The following is a 21,318-nucleotide window of genomic DNA, read 5'->3' as shown; positions in this document are numbered from 1 at the left end:
CAAAAAATTAGCTGGGCGTGGTGGCAGGTGCCTATAGTCCCAGCTATTCAGGAGGCTGAGGCAGGAGAATGGCATGAACCCAGGAGGTGGAGCTTGCAGTGAGCCAAGATCACACCACTGCACTTCAGCCTGGGCGACAGAGCGAGACTCCGTCCCCCCCAAAAAAAAATTGTAGAGATGGGGGTCTCACTATGTTGCCCAGGCTAGTCTTGAATTTCTGGGCACAAGTGATCTTCTTGCCTCAGCCTCCCAAAGTGCTGGAATTACAGACATGAGCCACTGTGCCCAGCCAGCACTATGTTTTTAAAGGACATACTGGTACTTTTATTCATTGAGTCAGTTCAATTCATTTGAGTGGTTTTTGGTTTTCTTTTCCACATCTCATTAAATGGCCACAAATGCTGCTCCAAAGAGCCACATACAGCTTTGGGTCACACAACTGTTGACCCCTGCTCCAGGCTATATTCTCTTTGCTTTTTTTCCTGCAGTAGGAATCTTGCTTTCCCCCAACTTTGGATGGACTCCTGGGGGAAACTAACCTCCTAGATAACAGGTAAGAAAATGAGTTTGGGGAAGGCAGGAGGGTGTTTGTTCAGCAGTACATGGCTCAAGAAGAAGTGGGAAAAACAGAAGACCACCTACCTTTGCTCTCAGAATGAGGCTCCTCTAATTCCTCAAATGGGTGCTGGGACAGGAAGGCCTGAGCTGACTCCAGCACAGAATAGATGTAGGGGCCCCGAGACTTGACTTCTTCCATAAAGGCCTATAAAGTTTAGCAATATGGTCAACAGGAAAGGAAAGTTTTTCAATCACTTTACATTCCATCCTGCAATTGACAACCTTTCTTCTTCTCAGTGCGACTTGATTCTTTGGCATTATCAAGTATCTTTGAACTACCTACACAAAAAGACGTGCAATCCTCCTGATAGACAGAAAAATAACTCTGACACTGGAAGGTCTGTTTAGCATGAAATTTGTCTGTCTATGCCACAGGACAGAGAAAAATGTGGGGATCTTGGTTCTCCAGAAGACTCAGAAAGCTTCCTGTAAGGGTTTTATGGAAACCAAACCAAGATAGGCAGGATTTATATTAAAATTATAATTAAATTTTTGGTTGAAATATATACAGGATACACAAACTAAAAGTGTACATCTTGATGTAACCAGTACTGAGATCAAGAAACAGAACTCTATCAGCATCCCAGGTGGGCCCTCCTAGTCACTATCTCATCTTCATGCCCCACCCCTCCATCCCCTCCCACAAAGGTGACCACAATTCTTACTTGTAAAACCACTGATTATTTGCCTATTTTTAAACTTTGTATAAGTGGAATCATACAGTATGTACTCTTTTTGCATCCAGCTTTTTTTCACTCAACATATTGTCTGTCTGTAAGATTCACCCATGCTGTGGCATGTGGTTATAGTTTATTTTATTGCTGTATTATATTTCATTCTGTAGTCTTTTTAAGAAGTATTTTAACTGCAGCAGTAATATATATCACAGAAATATTAGAAATTTCAGAAAGATATGAAGAAAATTAAGAACTCCAATTTTATTACCTAGAGTTAACCATTGTTAACATTTTGATATAGTTCCTTCCTATGCTGTTATATGCATGTAAACATCATACTCATCTATACACATTTTTATACAATTGAGATCCACTTACACTTAGTTTTGTATCCTGTGTTTTTTCACTTAGCATTATATTATGTTCATTTCCCCATGTTCCCATTAAAAATCATGGCAGTATTTTAAGGGAGGCTAGAATTTGATGGGAGGGGTAGAAAGAAAATATTTGACTTAGGCTGTGGCATGCTAGCCACAGACTAATAGGACTGCATACAGCCTCCTATTCATTTAGGTGTCTCAGCAGAGCTGGGTGTCTGTCAGGGTACTGCAGAAGGGATTCCTCCCCAGCTGAGAGGCTACATACCACGGCTTCTCTGATTCTAACCTACCGCATGTGTCTCCTTCTCCTGTTGCACCAGGGCCACATCCCCTTGTAGGGGCAGCTGAGCTGACAACTCCTCATCCTTTTGGCTGAGCCAGTCAATAATCTCTTGAAGAGGGAGCTGAAGCTTTCCACTGTGGTCTGAGAAGGCCTCTAGGCGAGCGCTGCACACAATGGGTAAAACCAGCGATGTTCAGTCTTCTTTTTAAGTGGCAAAACATTTTTTTTCCAAACTAAGTTATATGGAACTTTAATATAGAAAACAAATTCAGGAGGAGCTTTTCTGGTTCAAGTGGGAGGAGGCCTGGAGTCCTCCCTCTTATCCACCCAAAGAGGGTCCCAAGGCACCTCCACATGGAGCACAGTACTAAAACCAGTAGGTAGAACCATGGGTGTGGAGGCATCCCAAACTTGAATGGCTTAAAATGTCACTTTGTGGATCTCAGTTACTTCAGTTGCATGCCAAACATCAGGCTGGGAAGGGTAGGAAACTGACCAAGGGCATTAGAGGTGACAGCTGTCTGGTTCCCCTCTTGCCCTGGTAGAATTCAAGTCATGCCAAACTGCTCAACCATAGAGGCTGTTCCGAACTGCCCTCTGAGCAGGAGAGGATTCAGTAAGTGGAAAGGGCAAGTTGGGTGGTTGAGTATAGGCATGCACATGTGCAAGGATGCATACGAATATAACAGCCCTTGGGACCCAAAGGAACATTGGCTAGAGGTCTGAGATATGGAAACAGAAAAATCTGTACTGTATAATTATCTCTGTCTGCCCTCCCACCCCGCTGCCCTCCAAATGAACCATGGTAGGAAGCTGGAGGCTGGCCAAGGATATGTGCAGCCATCAAGCCATTCTCCTTGGCTGACAATAATAACTATCTTTATTCATTGCCCCCCCTCCCACCACCACCTAGGCCAAGATCTTTACCTAAATTATTGCTTCAACTAATTCTTACAACAACCTTATCAAGTAGGCATTCCTATTGCCCAGAAAGGGTAAGTAGGTTCCCAAAGGTCACACAGTTAAGTCATTGATAGAGCGATGATTTTAACTCAGGTTTACCTGACTCCAAAGCCTGCATTCTTTCAACTTATCCACAATGCCTCACCCCTAACAAAGCCTACCAGAAGCCAGAAGCTTGGACTTTGATGATAGAGGGTGGAGAAAAAAGTGGCAGGCATGCACAGACAGCTAGGGAAAGCCGATCAACTGAGAAAAAAATTGACTTCAGGCTCCTACAGAGCTACCCTTAGTTTGGGGAGAAATAGGTGGGCTGAAAACTTATGGATAGAACGTAAAAGGATGGGGAAGCAAACAGATGAGACCTACCAAGATATAGGACAGCTATGAGAGGAAGAGGAGAAGGGAGCGATCATCCTCTTCATTTATACCTCGGCATTTTTAAGTTTAGAAAGCATTTCCACATCTGATTTGAATTCCCATGACCACATTGTGACGTAGTTAGAACAGGTATTATTCCTCCACTCATTTTTTGTCCTTATAAAAAACAAATGGAAGCTAACATTTCGAGAACTCAAACAAGTTATTCAGGGTGACACAACTACTTAAAACTGAGGCTCAGATCCAAGTCTCCTGACTTCTAAAGCAAGGCTCTTTCCCCAGTGCCAGCATAGGAAACGGAGAAGTGGGTGGGCTAAGGAAAGGGGGAAGCACAGGCTGAGAGGAGAAGGACAGGGTTCAGCAGCAAAAGGAGCCCAACACCATCTAAGCCAATTCCCTAAGGCACCTGTTTCTTACCGGAGGTTGTGAGACTTCTTTTTTATTTCATTCCAACACAGATTCATGGCTGGTGGTTCCAGGGGTCCAGAGGCACCAACAGACCCGTTCAACAGCTTTAGGCTTAGGCAGGGAACCCCAGCACCATCTTGAGGAGGTGCAGGGCTGGTGACAGCAGCTCTAACCTGGACAGAAACACAAACATCCTGTGATCCTTGGATTGTGCCATACCCTGGTCTGCACCAAGCCAAGGGTGAGACAAGTGTGAACAGGGGGAGAGAAGGGCTGCTGTCAAGGTTCAGAAACGCTATTCTCTGTGTGTTCAGGGACTGAGATGAAGAAAGACCCTGTGGTCCTGTTCATTGCCAGGTCTTCTCTTGGTACAGGTCAGTTACATAGAACTGCTGCCTACTATTACTGTTACTCATGATTATAAATTTTGGACCTAGGGAAAGGTTAACATTACCAAGCTGGGCCCCCACCCCTCAGGACCACTGCCCAGATTGGGTCTTGGAAGTACCTGCATTAGGTAAGAAGCTGCACAGAATTGCCCAAATTCTGGGCAACCATACCACTGCAGGTAAGCTGTTGGCTCATACTTCAGGGTCCTACAGTTTACCCAACCTCCTAGAAAAGCAAGCTGAGGAGTTTCTCCATAAAGATTTATAGAGGGAGTAGACTGGCAAGAGAGAACTATCAGTGGTCCATGTCTTACTTCCCATATGAACCTTGGCTTTGATGCGTCCACCACAGTCAGGAAGCCTGGACACAGTCTTCAAGAGAACTGCTCATAAAGATGAGCAAAGGACTCTGACCAGAGTTGGTGGCCAACAGGACAAGCCATGGAGCCTGCCAAAGTCCAGTCTTGAGCCCTCAAGCACATAGTCTATTGCTTGCTCTCCTGGGCACTGGTAAGGCCCTATGGGGGTAATTGTGGGGTTTGGGGGAATGGTGGTTATCCAGGATAGCCCTAAGGAAGGTAGCTACCTATAGAACAGTGTCAGAACTGCCCAGCCAGGGGGCAGGAGCAGGCAGAGGGAAGGGGAATTGGAGGAGGAAATCAGCCTGGGCTGCTCTACCCCAGACTAGGGAGACCCACACCTGCCTACCTGCTTGTCTACATGCTTGCCTTCATTTGGAAAGAAAATGGCCCTGCTAGTCAGTGGCTAAGACTCCAGTAGTCTCCCCTTGCCCCCAAGCCATACTTCTTCCCCACACAAGACTCTCCAGGCAATTTAGGAAACCAATCATCCCATTAAAACCATAGCTCACAGCCACACCGAGAAAGGGAAGTGAGGAAGCAGTCAAGCTATGGGAAAAGCTCAGCACTCAGCCAGCCTGCAGCCCCAGGAGCTGACCCTACCTGTGCTGCCTGGGGAGTCCATAGCAGGATCCGGCAGCTCCATGATCATCCCTCACCAGATATCCAGACCTAGTGCCTGGTGAGCCACACACAGGCAGAATCCTGACAGGCTCTGAGCAAGCCCTCTCAGGGAGGCAGGAGGGGCTGAGCCAGGCCAGGAGGCAGGGGTCACCCTGTTTGTTTACTGACCCCCCAGGAATCTGGAGGGGGCGGCTATGTCAGGGCCTGGCTGGTGAATCAGAGCTTTGTCTCTGGGGAATTCCGGTTCACTCCCAACTGGGCCTGCCACACCAGGGCCAGGATGGCCCTCTCAGGCTGGCAAGGATGGCGGGAGTGGGACTGGGCATTCCATGGTGCTGAGGAGGGGCATGCAGAGGGTAGCTTCTGTTGATTTATTTTCCCTTTCCATGGAAGACACAAAGGGCTCACTCTGCCTCCAGGCCCACCCCTCCCCTGAGGTGGAGGATAAGATCAGACCACTTTGGTGACAAGCTTCTGGTAAGCAATTTCCCTAAGACTTAAGACGATGGGCTTGGAAAATAAGCCTTGTCTTCAACTAAGTAAGCCTCCTCAGAGACAGTGAGGAAGGTTTGTGGCACATCTGGGGACACAGCCATGGGATGGCAGCATCAGGAAGCAGGCGCAGCAGAATCCCTCTAAATATGATTATCCTTCGGTGAGTGCAGAGGCCAGGAGATTTGTCAGAGTCTACTGTGAAAATGGAGGGGTGCTCTGCCCTGCCTTTGAGAGGCAGAGAGGAGTGGAGGGACAGCCATAGCCCTCAGACCTCTCGCTGTACCCTGAGGCCAAAGGGAAATGGATAGTTAGTGGGCATCCCATTGAACTTTCACAGGGGAGGGAAAGGGGTCACTGGGACCCAGCAGTTCCATGTAGGCAGCCATTGCCAGGGAGGCTCCTGTGTCCTGCCTGTGCTACCCTGGGTGGGGGCAGGGGAAGGCCCTTTCCTGTAAGCCACTGGCCTGAGGGGTAGGGCCCCTCCTGGAAGTGGCCACTCTTCTCCTTTTCCAGCAGACTTGTCTGGGGAAAGGTTAACATTCCCAAGCTGGGCCCCCATCCCTCAGCACTGAGGGAAAACACATCGTTTTTACCATAAAGGGTTCTGTTCCCATCCTTATTTATCTCCCACAGAGTCTTCTGGGCTTTCCAACAGTTCCACATTGTTTCCATGCTGAGGCCCACCTACAGGAATAGTTGGAACAGCTGCCTGACTCTTTCTGGGGTTCTGGGGTGGGGCCACCCAGGGTGGCTGGGGGATGGCAGGGGATGGCAGGCCAAGAGCAGGGAGTCGTTCTAGCTCTGGGCCATATCTTCACTCGTGCTGGGTCCTCTGCACTGGGAATGCCCAGAGTTAGAAAAAGCCCCTTGTGACCCAGCCACAACCAAGCTGTCCTGGCTCTGAGGGGAGCACCCACGATGAGCTGGGCTCCACCCATGTTAGCTTTGCATTCCCTGCAGACTTCTTGGTTTCCTAAATCCCCACCCAGCTGCCATACTATTCTCCATCACCCTGCTCTCCCTCTCCTACTTCCCAGTATACTCTGAAGTCACACCTAGCAGAGCCAGGCACACAATAGGCACATTTCTTTCTCCTTCCCTATCAATTACCTTCTACTTCTGGCTTTTGTAGTCAGGATATTTGCTTCCTGCACCCCACTCCCCTCGAGGCTCTCTATCCATCCCCTGAATCTTTGAGAAAAAGGCTGCAGGAAAGGAAGAGAAACTGGATCGTGGCAGAAGAGAGAAGTTGCCCATGCTATCGGCAATCACAAAATGAAGCCCTCAGGTTTCCCTGCCTACATGGTGGTGCTTGGAGGGGGTAGACAATGAACGGGGTAAGCCTTTTGGAAGGGCTCAGTTTTCTCAATCCCTCGACCCTGTGAAAGTCCCACTCTGGGGAAGGGGTAGGTTAATGGGGGAGTCTATGTTGACCCTCGCTTTGAGAATATGTTTGAGGCAGTAATTTCTTTCTAGCTGGATGTGGGAAAACAGCTCAGGGGGACCTGACTCTAATGCCTCTCCGGACCTTGACTTTCCTTCATTACTGGCCCCAAAACAGGCTCCCCAGCATCCACATTCTCCATCCCCACTTCGTTTCTTCCTCCCTTCCTCCTTCCTGTATATTCAGCCGTTGCCTGCCTCCCAGCAGTGACTCAGCACTGCAGCCCATCTGTGAGGCTCCAGGAGACATAGCACTTTCTCACATCCCCATAGTCTCTGGACCCCAAAGCATTGTAGGGCAACCAAAGTATGCTTATGCATCTCCCTTCTCCAGTCAACTTTCCCTAGACCTCCCTCATTGTCGGGAAAGGGGGCTGCCCTCTCTACTGTCTCACACACATCCTCTACCTACCTACCAACATACACAGGTGGACACATACACCACCACCATCGCACTACTACAGGAGCAGAGAGGACAGGCAGATATGGAGCTCATGGAATTCTAAGTGGGGATGAGCCAGGAGCTATGAAAAAGGCTAGGAACTTGAGAGGAAAAGCCGATGGCAGGAGAGAGACACCTGTAGAAAATGGAAGGCATGCCACAGAGAAGCCAAGCCAAAGGAAGGACCTGCCTAGTCCTAGACCATGTCCTGAAGGATCATACTCTTCTAGGACATTCCTGGACCTGTAACTCTTAGAAGGTTAACATGGAACCAGCCCCCCTCAGCTGCAGTAGGCCCTCTGAGCTGCCCAGCCCAACACCCTTCCTTTCCTTATGCCCCCCAGTAAAAGACATAATGAGTAATAAAGATGGGCTCAATATATTCCCCATGCTATCCAAGGGATTGCATGTATACAGAGAGTGCCCCTGAGCCTTAGGAAGCGTGGGTACCCCAAGGACACACAGATCCTGTGTCCACTCTTTCTCCACAGGTCTTTCTTTTACTATCAGACTCTTACCTGAGGGTGGGGGCAGGTGCTTCGGAGGCTGCTGCTATGATGGAACTGGTCAGCTGCCTGCCAATCATGACATCGTGGGAGGGTGTAAGGGCATCCCTGCATGACCATAGGTTGCATAAAAACCAAGGCTCATGGGGGGGTGAGGATAGGCAGTGTACCAACTATTGATCATTAAGCACCTGGAAAAGCAATACAGAGAGATTTTGAGTCAAGACCTAGAAAAGCCTATGAATCAAGCATCTACCCAGAGGTGCCTTGACCAGATATACAAATAAGTATTCAAAGCTTACTGACCTACCCAGGCCACCATGTACCATAAAATACTTTATTTAATTATTGACCAAGGAAGCATTTATTGTTTACCTATAGTGCTTTGTGCTAGAGACATAAAGATAACTGCTGAGATCTCAAAGCCTAACGGTGGAGGTGGGCGAGATGGGTAGGGGAGGCAGTCATGTATGCTGATAATTATAATAAAATGCTTACATAGCAAATGTTAAAATCAAGAGTTTACCAAAAGGCTAAGGGAGCACAGAGTGGGGAACAGCTAACTCTGAGAATATGCACGTATTTCAGAAAGAGCACACTTGAGATGAGTCTCAAAAGATTAGTAGATATTTGCTTGTGCAGAGGAGAAAGGGAGAATGGCATTCCCAGCAGACAGATCCACCTGTGCGAAGGTGGATGTCATAAAAAGGCCTAGCATGTTCAGAGGACAATGTGATCAGTATGGTTAGAGTTTAAGAGGCACAGAGATGAAAAAGACATGGGGGCTTCCCCTGAGGAGTATCACATACAGAGAGAACAAATGTGGATAAAATAATGGCCATAAAGTGTTATTTGAGGTCATAATGGAAGTGTTTATGGGATGAAGTGAAGAGACAGATGAGGGAATCGTGAGTTCTATCTGGTCATGTCAAGAAAAGTCTCCCTAGAGGAAATGTGCTTGAGGTGAGTCATGAAAGAGAAACAGATTTGTCATTAGGCAGTGAAGGTTTAAAAAAAATACAAACATGAAAATTAAATATATGGTGTGTTCTGTGTGACCAGAGTACAAGGTAGGTGCCTTGTTGTGTGTAGCAGGAGATGAGGCTGTGGCCACATTGGGCCATGCCTTGAATGACAAGCAGAGGATTGTAGGCTTTATCTTGTAGACAATGGGGAAGCACTGAAGATTTTAAGCAGGGAGTGACATAATGAGATTTGCATTTTATTTTATTTATTTATTTATTTTAGACGGAGTTTCACTCTTGTTGCCCAGGTTGGAGTGCAGTGGCGCGATCTCAGCTCACTGCAACCTCTGCCTCCCAGGTTCAAGCGATTCTCCTGCCTCAGCCTCCTGAGTAGCTGGGATTACAGGTGCCTGCCACCATGCCCCACTAATTTTTCATATTTTTAGTAGAGATGGGATTTCATCATGTTGGCCAGGCTGGTCTCGAACTCCTGACCTCAGGTGATCCACCTGCCTCGGCCTCCCAAAGGGCTGGGATTACAGGCATGAGCCACTGTGCCTGGCCGAGACTTGCATTTTAGAAAGAGCCCTCTGCCTTCCTTGTAGAGTGATTGTCCAAAAGGAAGAACCTGTTGAGAAGCTGTTAGAATAGGCAGGCAGTTGCAGTGAGGATGAAGCAGACAGCATGACTCTGAGGTACATTGGAGAGGTAAAATACATTGGGCTTGATGATCAATTGGATGTGAACAGTAAGGGAGGAGAAGGAGTCAAAGGTTTCTAATTTGGGAGCTGAGTGAATAATGTTGCCAACAGCAAGAGAAGGAAGACAGGAGAAAGAGTAAATTTGCTGTGGTAGGGAATAGGGGCAGTGTTGCATAATAAGCTATGCTTGAGACATATTCAGCTTTAGATGTAAAGAGCTAAGCTTAGTAAAGGAGAAATATGGGGACAAAGTTTAGATGTACAAACCAATTGATGGTTTAGAGAATGTACACAAATGTGATGAGAATGGGTGGCAAAGATGATGCTTGCAAATAATAAGGTGATCTCTTTTAGTGTGGGGCAAAGACACACAAACCCTGATTCAAAGGGCCGGAACTGAGCATCTTTTATTCATGATGCTGATAATTAAATAACCACCATTTTTAGACTCTATTCCAGTGGTTCACAACGTTTTAGATATAAGGGGCCCTTCTTAAGACTAAAAAAAAAATCTCACTTCACCCACTCTCACCCACAATAGTAGCTGTACTTTTAGAACTTACCGAGTGAGAAAAACATTTATGCATTTAAAGATATGTGGACTCCTTGCATTAAGTACCCACCCCTCCTCCTCAGGAGACCATAGTCCAAAGAATGGAGATTATTACAAATCACAGGGGCACAAGAGGTTGTGGTCTAAAGGGTACTTTGTTGTAGTCAAAGTCCCTAGAGATTCTACAGCTATGTAGCTACTCATCCCCAAAGAATGACTGAAATTATGGCTCCTCTGTGATCAGACACCACAAAAGCATTAGTCACTTAGATTAAAAAATGAAGTACTGCTGTGGATGTGTTATAAGCATAAAGGCTACAAGAGGCTTGCTTTCAGACCTCTTTTTATGTTAACATTTTTATTTTTGCTGATTATAGAAGTAATACATGTTCTTTATAGAAAAACTGGGAAATACAAAAAATAATAAGGATGAAAATAAAAATAATCTGTAATATTACCACCCAGAGATAATCATTACTGACAGCTATGAACTTTAATTTTTCTCAGAAAAATATATACATACACTTTTAAAATAAAATCGCCATCACATGCTATCATTTCGTATCCTGCTTTTTTCACTTGCCATTATATCGTGGTCATTTTAGAATGTCATTAACTATTCCCTTAAAACATGATTTTTTTTTTTGAGACAGGGTCTCTCACTTTGTCACCCAGGCTGGAGTGCACTGGCGTGATCTTGGCTCACTGCAACCTCCCAGGCTCAAGCGATTTTCCCGCCTCAGCACCCCCAAGTAGCTGGGACTACAGGTGTGCACCACAATGCCTGGATAATTTTTTGTATTTTTGGGTTTTGTATTTTGGGTTTTGCCATGTTGCCAGGCTGGTCTCAAACTCCTGAGCTCAAGTGATCAGTCTGCCTCAGCCTCCCAAAGTGTTTATATTACAGGTGTGAGCCACCACGCCCAGCCTAAAACATGATTTTTAACAGCTGCATAGGAAGTACAGCACTGTGATTGAGGCCATGGGCACTGGCATCAGACAGACCTAGAGTCAAATCCACACTATTCAACCTATTAGCAGTGTGGTCCAGGACAAGTTAACCTCTCTGAGCCTCAGTGTCCTCATCTGCAAAATGGGGATAAATAATGATAGCATCCTCACAGAATTATTCTAATGATTAAAGTTAATAATTTAAATAACTTAGCACAGTGTCTGGCAACAATACACAACTCAATAAGTGTTAGCTATCGTCATTGTATAGTATTCCACTGAATGGATACGCCATAGTTTAACAATTAGACATATGTTTATAGTTCTTCTTTTTTATAAATCAAAGTGCAGTGAACAACCTTGTGCATATTTGTGATTCTTTCCACAGGATAATTGCCTATAAGGGGGAATTCCTGGATCAAAGCGTTTATGATACATATGTCTAAATTGCCCTAGAAAAAGTTATATCATTTTACACTACTACTAGCAATGTATGAGAATGCCAGTTTCCCAGCACACTTGCCCACAGTATGTATTCTTACTTTATTTGCCAACTTTGTGAGTGAAAATGGCATTTTGAGGATTACTTTGCATTTCCTTAATTGCTAAAGATGTTTAGCTTTTCCTCCACACTTTTAGTGGTCGTTTGTATCTCTTCTTTCATCAACTATCTCTTTTCTTCTCTTTTGAGATTCATTTCTCTCCAGATTATAAGATTCTTTCTTATTCCTCTACTGACCTGATGCTAGGTTAAGGCTTCACAAAACAAAACTAAGATAAACCCAGGAGTCAGAGAATTCAGACCTTCTAATCCTAACACAGGCAGAAAAGGAATAGATTTCTTCTGGTCCTAAAATGACTATCCTCTGTTCTTTTTAGACTTTGCCCCTGACTGTGACCTCAAGTCATATTGCCTCTCTAGGCCTTAGTTTGCTAATGTATCAAATGTTAATGTTTAAGGGTTGCTAAGCACCAAACACTATCATTCCCTGTATTCATATAGCATGCCTTTGTAGTCTGTTGTGCTGTCTTTCATGATCCTCAGTACAACCTAGTAAAGTTATCCCAGCCAGAATTAAGATCCCACTTTACAGATGAAGATGCTGAGACACAAGTGAACCAGGGCCTCCTGATTCCTGGGCGAGTACTCTTTGTTATACACAAAGATTCTTCTGCCTCTATCTAGCTCCATCCTATCTCAAATCACCATCTGCACATACTGATTCTTTTCCTATTCCTCTTTTTAATTTGCAAAGGCTATGAGAGATTGAAGATGAATCAGACTTGGTCCCCAACTGGTCAAATGTAGGAAACAAGACATATAAACAAAAAAAATGATAACTTTAGTGGGGAAAATTATTCATACCCTACGTGGGTGCTGTGGTTTGAATATCTGTCCCCAATGTGACAGTATTGAGAGCTGGGGCCTTTAAGAGGTGATGAGGGCTTTGCCCTCATGAATGGATTAATCCACTCATGGATTAATGAATTAATAAGTTATCATGGGAGCGGAATTCATGGCTTTATAAAAAGAGGAAGAGAGATCTGAACTAGCACACTAAGCCCTCTAGCCATGTGATACTCCGTGCCATCTTGGGATGCTTCAGAGAGTTTCTACCAGCAAGAAGACGCTCACCAGATGCAGCCCCTCGAACCTGGACATCTCAGCTTCCATAACTGTAAGAAATAAATTCCTTTTCTTATAAATTACTCAGTTTCAGGTATTCTGTTATAAGCAACAGAAAATGGACTGAGACAGCAGGACACAGAAATCATGCTATAAGAGATCACAGAGGAGTAAGTGTTCACTTCTAGTTGGAGGGATTTGGGATGTATTTATGGAAAAGAAGCTTTCGAGCTAAGGTGAAAGAGAAGATTTTGACATATGCAGGTGTGGAGGATGCTTTTTAGGTGGCAATAAGCCTTCCCTGCCCTCCCCTAAGGATCCTGCTGGACACCAAACTGTGGCTTTTTGCTACTGCAAATACTCTTCCTGGTTCTAAAAGCCATACACAGGCTGTTTGAGGAGGATTCAGTGGGAAGGCATTGTTTCTCTTGAGCAGAGATAAAAAGCTTTAAAAACACAGGGGAAATATTAGGATTTCAACATGAAAGCAAGATTGTTGGCTCATGGAGGACAAAACCCACACCTGATATTTATTTATATCCCACATATTTTTAACACAGTGCTAAGCACCCAAAAACTGGAGATGTCTAGGAACATATGCTACTTAAATTTGTGTGGAATAATGTACAACGCTAGCATTTGAAACAAGTACAATAATAAGTACAATGTCAGCATTTGAAACAAGGCTTGAAATGGCAAAAAAAAAAATTGCAAAAACTTAAACGTCTATCACTAGGGGACTAATTAAATAATGGTGTATCCATACAATGGAATTCTATACAGCTACTTAAAAAATAATTAAGAACTCTTTATATGCCAATACAAAATGATCTCTTATGATATACCTTAAGTAAAAAGAAAACAAGAGAAAAATCAAGGAGGTGGGTAGTCTACATTTGTATATTAAAAATATGTGCTTATAGATGCAAAAAAATATCTTTGGAAGTATACAAAAGAGCCTGTTACCACTGGAGAAGGGAACTGAGCAGTAAAAATTCTCCCCATGTCTTTGGGATTTCTACTATTTCTGCCCTTTTCAAAATGAGAAATATACCTATAAAAGTACATAAAGCATATATGTAAAGTATATTAAATTATTATAAAGTAAATTCATATAATCACTTCTCAGGTTGAGAAACAGAATTATTCCCCACACCACATAAGCCCCATGTTGCCAATAGGAGATAAAATTTTTTACTAAATATCATTTTGTACTTTTTGAATTTTGACCCATGTGAACACATTACCTATTTAATAACAGCTAATTCTTTGCCCCCTCTCCACTCCCCACCAAAATGCAAGGAGGTCACCAACTATTTTACGGAAAGATTGGTGTGCCAGCTTTTCCATAGCCAAATAAATAATAACTGTATTCTTGTTTTATATACATTAACTAAGCAGTCTACATACATTAACTCATTGAATCCTTACGACAACCCTATAAAGTAGTTACTATTGCTATCCTCACTGTATGGATGAGAAAATGGGGGCCCAGAGATGGTAAGTAACTTGTTCAGAGTCATATTGTGAATACATCGTGAAGAGCTGGGATTTGTACCCAGGCAGTTGTGTCTCAGAATACAAGTTATTTATCATTATGCTATTCTGCCTCTGTAAATTCTAGAACCCAGGCTCTGAGGCATTGTAATCACTGATACCTGGCAAGTGTATCCATACAATGGATACAATGGAGACAATTTTTGGCTATGGACCACCAGGTGGGAGCCCAAGCATTGACTCAGTTATGCCACTACCCAGGCAAAGACACAAGCAATTAAAAACAGACAAGATGCAGTGAGTCTAAGGTCTGGGGCAGCACCAGGCTGGCAAACCGTGAAAAGCACTTAAGTGACCTTTACAGGACATCTGAGAAGTGAAATTCTGGTCAAGTCTCCTATTTTAAGCTCAGAGCCTCCCCAATGCCTAGAGCTCAATAATTTTTTTTCAATAAATAAGCTCTTTCCACCTAGAAACCGGAGAAATCTAAGAGCCTATGTTACAAAAAGACCTCCAGAAGTGGACAAAGATTCTGCTGCAGTATTGTTTGCAATAGCAAAAATCTGCATTCACTCAAATGTCCACCAACAGGGGACTGGTGAGTAGACTACGTCTGAGACATATCACAGCATTATTGTCTGGGGCATAGGCTCTGAACCAGGATGCTCTGGCTTGCACCTTGGCTACTTATCGGCACAGATATGGACAAGCTCCCCAACCTTACTGTGCTCCAGTCCCCACATCTGTGAAACAGGGATAACAAAAAGACCTACCTCTTAGATTTGCTGAGAGGAGTTAATTCATAGTTTCTGGCATTTAGTAAATATTCAAATGTTATCTATTACGATAGCCACTCACACGGCGGAATATTACATAGCTGTTAAAAAGAAACAGGTAGATCTATATGCACTGATTTGGACAGATTTCAAAGTTATATATTTTAGGCCAAAGAAAACAAATGTCAGAATAGCATGTTTAGTGGAACTCCAATTTTATAAAAACATTTTTAAAAAATCTACTGTGTGTATGTGCAGAAAGGAAGCCTGGACATCCGTTTTTGTTTTTTTTTTTTTTTTTTTTTTTTTGAGACGGAGTCTCACTCTGTCGCCCAGGCTGGAGTGCAGCTGGAGTGCAGTGGCATGATCTCGGCTCACTGCAACCTCCACCTCCTGGGTTCAAGTGATTATCATGCCTCAGCCTCCCAGCCAAGATTGTGCCACTGTACTCTAGCCTGGGCGACATAGCGAGACTCCATCTCAAAAAAAAAAAAAAGCAAACATTTATTATTCTTGGGAGAAAAAATTCAAGAGATAGGGAAGACTTCTAAGATGAAGAGGTTCTGTAAAGAACAGGGCAATGGGAAGGAGACCCCCTTCCCATGGGCTACAGAATCCTCTCCCCAATCCAAGGTAACAACTGTGTAACTGCCTTTTCTCTCATACCACTGGCTTTCTACCTGACAGCATGGCAGTAAGAGAGAAGATACACATTTCATTGGTAACAAACTTTGTTACAGTTCCTAAAATAATTCCTGCAATGCACTCAAAAAACCAAGGTTCTGCTTCAGATGTACTTGATTTAATGAATAAATCATAGAAACTCAGATTTTCAAGCTAGAAAGGACCTTTGAGATCATCTAGGCCAATCCCCTCATTTACAAATGAAAACAAGGAAACGTATTCCTGAGAAGTTTAGCTGTCAAGCAATTTTGAGAAATAAAATTTATTATCCAATTAAAAAAATCAGAGATGCATCCCCATGGGAGAAAACTCTTAAGAGCCAATTAATGCAATAAACCTGAAACCTTTATACACTGATGGTGGGAGTGTAAGTTAGTAAACTATTTTGCACAGTGATTTGACAATATCTCCCAAAGGTGACAATGCACATACCCTGTAAGGGGACAATTCCACCCAGATATTTACCCAGTAGAAATTGTCACCTGAGAATAGCTACACAAGAATGATCACAGTACCTCTGTGATTGCTCAAAACTAGAAATAGCCTAAATGTCCATCAACAGCAGAATAGATAAAGTGTGGTATAGTCATTACAGGAGTATACAATAATGAAAAAAATGAGTAAACTAGAGACCCGTGTTACAACATGGATGCTTTTCACAAATATAACATTGAATAGAAAAAATAAGTTTCAAGCCAGGTGCAGTGGCTCATGGCTGTAATCCCAACACTTTGGGAGGCTGAGGCAGGAGGACTACGTGAGGCCAGGAGTTTGAGATCAGCCTGGACAACATAGCAGGACCCTGTCTCTATGAAGGAAAAAAAATTAGCTGGGCATGGTGGTGTCACCTGGGGGGTGGTGAGGCTGGAGGATTGCTCCAGCCCAGGAGCTCGAGACTGCAGTGAGTTATGATCACACCACTTCACTCCAGCCTGGATAACAGTGCAAGATCTTGTCTCTTGGGGGGGAAAAAAAGAAAAGAAAAATCACATTGCAGAAGAATACATATGATACACCACTGATATAAACTTTTAAAACATATAAAGCAGTAGTATATGTTGTTTAAAAATATATACATGTGTAGTAAAAGTATATAAATCAATGCATGGGAATAATAAACACCAAATCCAGGATAGTGGTTACTTTGGAAGGAAAGAGAGAACTTTAATCATGGAGAATAGACAGAAGGTTTCAACTCTACTGGTAATGTTTCTTTATTAAGCTTGGCAATGAATAACCTGATTTTCACCATATTATTTTTATACCTTTTTGAATGAACAAAGATATTTCATAACACATTGTTTAAAAGAATGCAACAAAGCCCATGCTGAAAAGAAAGTTGACAATTTTTGCATATAGCAAAATACTAGAAGAAATGTATTAAATGTAAATGTTGCACTCAAAATTTAAGGATTATTCCTTAAATCTGCTTCATTTTCCTGGGACTAGTTTCACAGGAAGGGACCTGCTAGAGAAGCAGCAGTTGGGTACAATGGGCTGGGGAATCAGGAGATAATCCCAGATTCTCATCAGCTATGGGAAGGAAAACAATATGATTAACCTCTTGGGTTTTTCATGTTTAGAAATGCATTGTTGGACTAGATTATTTTACAAGTGTTATCCATGTGACGATTTCTTCCAGTTTTTTATTTTTTTATTTTTTATTTTATTTTATTTTATTTTTGCAGCAGTTCCCCAAACTGTATCTGCAAGAGGCAAAAAGTGTTTTCCATACAGAAAAGTGTTCCCTGGTCAAACCAGTCTGGGATGTACTGGATTAAATAAAATTAAACAGATTCATTTACAGCAGTACTTCTCAGAGTCTTTAATATGTGTTACATACACTGTGACTCTCCAAAATGAGAATTTGGTTAAGAAGCATTTCCAAAAAAGTATTGAACTGCAGAATACACACACATGCATGCACACACACACACACACACCCAACGCTTATTTTAAAACAGAATCTATTAACATTCTTTCAGGATGGGGCTCTACAGAACATTGGTTTGGTAAACCCTATCCTAGAAGGATTTATCTCACTTGCTATTTTTGTTGCTGATGCATGTTTAGAATCCTTCGTAAGGAAGGAATGTCATTTCATAGTATAATTTCCACTGAATGGGTTTCCTCTGAGTGTGTATCCCTGAGAGGTTTAGAAGGCTATCTTCTTGGCCTTCATTAGTGAGACCCCATCCTAGCTGGCATGGTGGCAGATCCAACATCAGAAACTTCAGAGCATCTACAGTTAGAAGGGCTGAATCCCAGATGTGCTCTCCGCATCTAGCTTGGGGCCTTTGCTAAATTCATTGCTTCAAGATATGCTCCCCTCCTTTATGGTGGACTTGAAGGGTAATCTGACCTGGAGCACAGAGCTACTTAGCTGAGGCTGAATGCCTAGAAGTACAAATCTCACAGGAAGAGGAGCTCTTTCCATGTGCCTTCAACCCCCAGCAATGGTTTACAGAAAGCAAGACTACAGGACAGAGGCCTGCCAACCCAGAGACAGAGGGGCTTGGTCTTCTTTCAGAAACAGGACACAACACTGCCACTTCCAACACTGCCTTTTCACGGAGGTTTCCTTAGAAGGCCCTGAGATTCTCTGGGATCATCTCCCCACGCAAACCTTAGAAGGAAAATCTCCTGAGACTTGTGGTTCCCACAGGCCTTTTAAAAAGTGATTTACCTGAGGGCCTTTCATCTAGAAACAAGGATTCTTTAGAAAAGTCAGGAATTAAGATGAACTAGACATAGAGCTTTTTTAAGGCTTTTGTTCTTTTGACAATCAAAAAGAAAACATTTTTAAAAAGTATGTTCTTTTCCAGACAGCATGCACCATGCTTTCAACGGAAGCAGGCGGCAGCTGCTGCTGACATTCTCCTCTACCCCACTCCACCCCACCCCACCCCATCCCAGCCTTGCCACTTGCTTAGACCCAACACCTGTGAGGCCTGGCTCGACCCGCCTACCAAAGGAAGGATAAACATTAACTACCCATATAGTCTCAGGCCCACTTACTAGGCTGGGGCACTTGGTCTGATGCCGGGAAAGGTGGTGAGAGCAGAAGGTGATAGGGTGTTGGACTCCAAGAGAAGCAAGCCCTATTTGAAACCACTCCAAGCTATGCTTTCAAGAGTGGAAAGATGCCTCCTGATTACAGGGTGTAGAAAGGAAACCAGGGGAGAAGGTAAGAGGGAAAAAATGTCACAGGAAAAACAACAGAGCCAGGAAGTAAATACAGAGATGAGATGAGCCCTTCAGCGCCAGGCTCTTAGGTCAGAGCCTGGTTTACTTCAGCAAAGAACTCCTGTGTCCTGTCTGCTGGTCAGAATACTCATTTGTTCAGGGAAACTGCTCCAAGGTCCCATGTTTCCTCTCTCCTCCCTTGTTAGCCAATGCTTTCCACACCTTTCCTTCCCTCCTGCCAAGAAATACACCCTTGGACAAAAAGCATGCTATTGAGAACCTAAAATAAATGCCCCTCTCTTCTCAAAGAAGCAAACTGTGTACCTCCTTCCTATTCATTTTGAGACCTTAGTTGCTCAAATCGGCTTGAGTTTCTATTCTTGGGCATCTTTTTTTTTTTTCTTTATGAATCTAAATGGTGACTACTTTATTGTGGGCATTTTTAAATGCAAGTTTTCCCCTAAAGGCACATGCAAGCAGACCGCAGACAGGCACGCGTACACACACACACACACACACACACACACACACACACATTTTCCCTCTCTCCCCCCACCCCTCGCCCGCCACACAGTACCTCTGGAGCTTCCCCTCCCTCAGTCATTTCCCCTCAGCCAGCTGAAAAAGGGCAAGGCTTGGAAATAATTTTTCTGTGGCCTACCTTCTGATTCCGTCAGGTCTGAGAAGCAGGCGGCAGCTGTAAGCTGGGAGGCCGAGGCTGGGCTGCCTCTGTGAATCAGCAAAGAAGTCCCTGAGACAGGGATGCCGACAGCTGCTGTATGCACACTCTCCCTCTGTCTCTCCCACTTCCCTGTCTTCCTTCTTCTCCTCCTCCTCCCCTCTCAGAGCTGCTCTGTGTTGCTATGCAATCATATCACCAGGACTAACAGCATCATTCCGACCTCAGGCAAAAATACCCTTGACTGGGCAAACGCAGGAAGAGCAAGGACAGTTTTGTAAAACTACCAGAGATGTGGCGGCTCTTGGAGATGTCAATTCATTAGAAGCAGAGGAGGAAAGCGGAAGAGCCTGAGAAGCAGAGGGGGAGAGAAGGAGACAAGGAGAGGGGGAAGAGGGAGAAAGGGGGAGAGGCGGAGGGGGGAGAGGGGGAGAGGGGGAGAGGGGGAGAGGGGGAGAGGGGGAGAGGGGGAGAGGGGGAGGGGGGAGAGGGGGAGGGGGGAGAGGGGGAGGGGGGAGAGGCTTCCACTGGGGAGGAGGAGACAAAAGAGCCCTGGAGATCAATCAGACTGCTGAGCGAGCAGCCTGGACCCCAACTTACACCGATCTAGCCCACAGACAAAACCAACTTTGGAGCCAGCAGCTGGCAGGGGCCCCTCGGTAGCCAGTCCAGGATTCTGCTTCTGTGTTGAGGGTTGAAATGCTGTGATCTAGAATCATCACTGGTACTCAAGGTACAGTTTTGGGCTCAGGACAGTCTGCCAGTCACGCCTAAGTCTCATCTTCACACCCTCTTGGATCTCATATGTAGAAAAAGCCTCAACAAATTGGGGAAACAAAATGGATCTTGAATAATTCGGGAAAATACAGCTCCTCCATGACTCCCCTCAATGACTACTACCCCAGGTACCTTCCTGCTTTTGTCCATACCAGCCCTTACTCTTTTAACTGTCATGCTTGTTAAAGAGAAGAGGGTATGAGCTCCAAACACTCTCAGAGACCTGGGAGAAGCCACTGGCAGGATAGATAAGATTATATCCCTTTACCAAGTGCCCAGCACACAGTAGGTTACTTAATAAATATATGTTGAATGAGTAAATTGAATGAATAGGTGGATGAATAGCAGTCAGAAAGTCCCCATCCTCATCCTCCTACACAAACATACAAAGATTTAAAGCCCCAGCAGTCCCAGGCCACGGCAAAGGATAAAAGCAGCTTTCTTCTTTCCTCCCTCCATCTCTGGGAACAGGGTGTATATGGAGAGAGACAAAGACTGGTTGGGAGTGGGTTGCTTAAGTTCACTGATTTGCCTCTAAAAATTTTATAAGCTTTGATGGCACTGGAACTTAGAAAATACTTCCTAGGGCTGGGCGTGGTGGCTCACGCTTATAATCCCACACTTTGGGAGGCCGAGGCAGGTGGATCACAAGGTCAGGAGTTCGAGACCAGCCTGACCAACATGGTGAAACCCCGTCTCTACTAAAAAAATACAAAAATTAGCTGGGTGTGGTGGTGTGCGCCTGTAATCCCAGCTACTGAGGAGGCTGAGGCAGGAGAATCGCTTGAACCTGGGAGGTGGAGGTTGCAGTGAGCCAAGATTGCACCACTGCACTCCAGCCTGGGTAACAGAGCAAGACTCTGTCTCAAAAAAAAAAAAAAAGAAAGAAAGAAAATACTTCCTAGGACTAAGTATTTACATAGGATCTAGGACTAGTATTTACATAGGATCTAGGAC

At 44.3% G+C, this 21,318-nt stretch overlaps 1 protein-coding gene across 4 annotated transcripts in view; it reads right to left on the bottom strand.

Annotated features, from left to right (window-relative positions):
• Nucleotides 1-19,948, bottom strand: part of DRP2 (dystrophin related protein 2) — a 44,510-nt gene extending 24,562 nt beyond the window's left edge. Inside the window, exons 1-6 of one of the 4 annotated variants that reach the window (XM_054472557.2) lie at nucleotides 19,567-19,948; nucleotides 15,033-15,136; nucleotides 7,978-8,156; nucleotides 3,717-3,880; nucleotides 1,966-2,122; nucleotides 643-763 (exon numbers count right to left, since the gene is read on the bottom strand). In XM_054472557.2, the coding sequence (XP_054328532.1) occupies nucleotides 643-763; nucleotides 1,966-2,122; nucleotides 3,717-3,880; nucleotides 7,978-8,094 (559 nt within the window). In that variant the 5' untranslated portion in view covers nucleotides 8,095-8,156; nucleotides 15,033-15,136; nucleotides 19,567-19,948. Of the gene's footprint in view, nucleotides 1-642; nucleotides 764-1,965; nucleotides 2,123-3,287; nucleotides 3,337-3,716; nucleotides 3,881-7,977; nucleotides 8,157-15,032; nucleotides 15,137-19,566 lie in introns of those variants that run through there. The other 3 variants (XM_054472555.2, XM_063660707.1, XM_063660708.1) reach the window with 3 other exon arrangements.
• Nucleotides 19,949-21,318: the final 1,370 nt, after the last annotated feature.

The sequence above is a fragment of the Pongo pygmaeus genome, chromosome X (assembly GCF_028885625.2).
Source record: "Pongo pygmaeus isolate AG05252 chromosome X, NHGRI_mPonPyg2-v2.0_pri, whole genome shotgun sequence".
NCBI lineage: Eukaryota > Metazoa > Chordata > Mammalia > Primates > Hominidae > Pongo > Pongo pygmaeus.
Note: the sequence above shows the minus strand (reverse complement) of the source record. Positions and strands in the feature narration are given on the sequence as shown.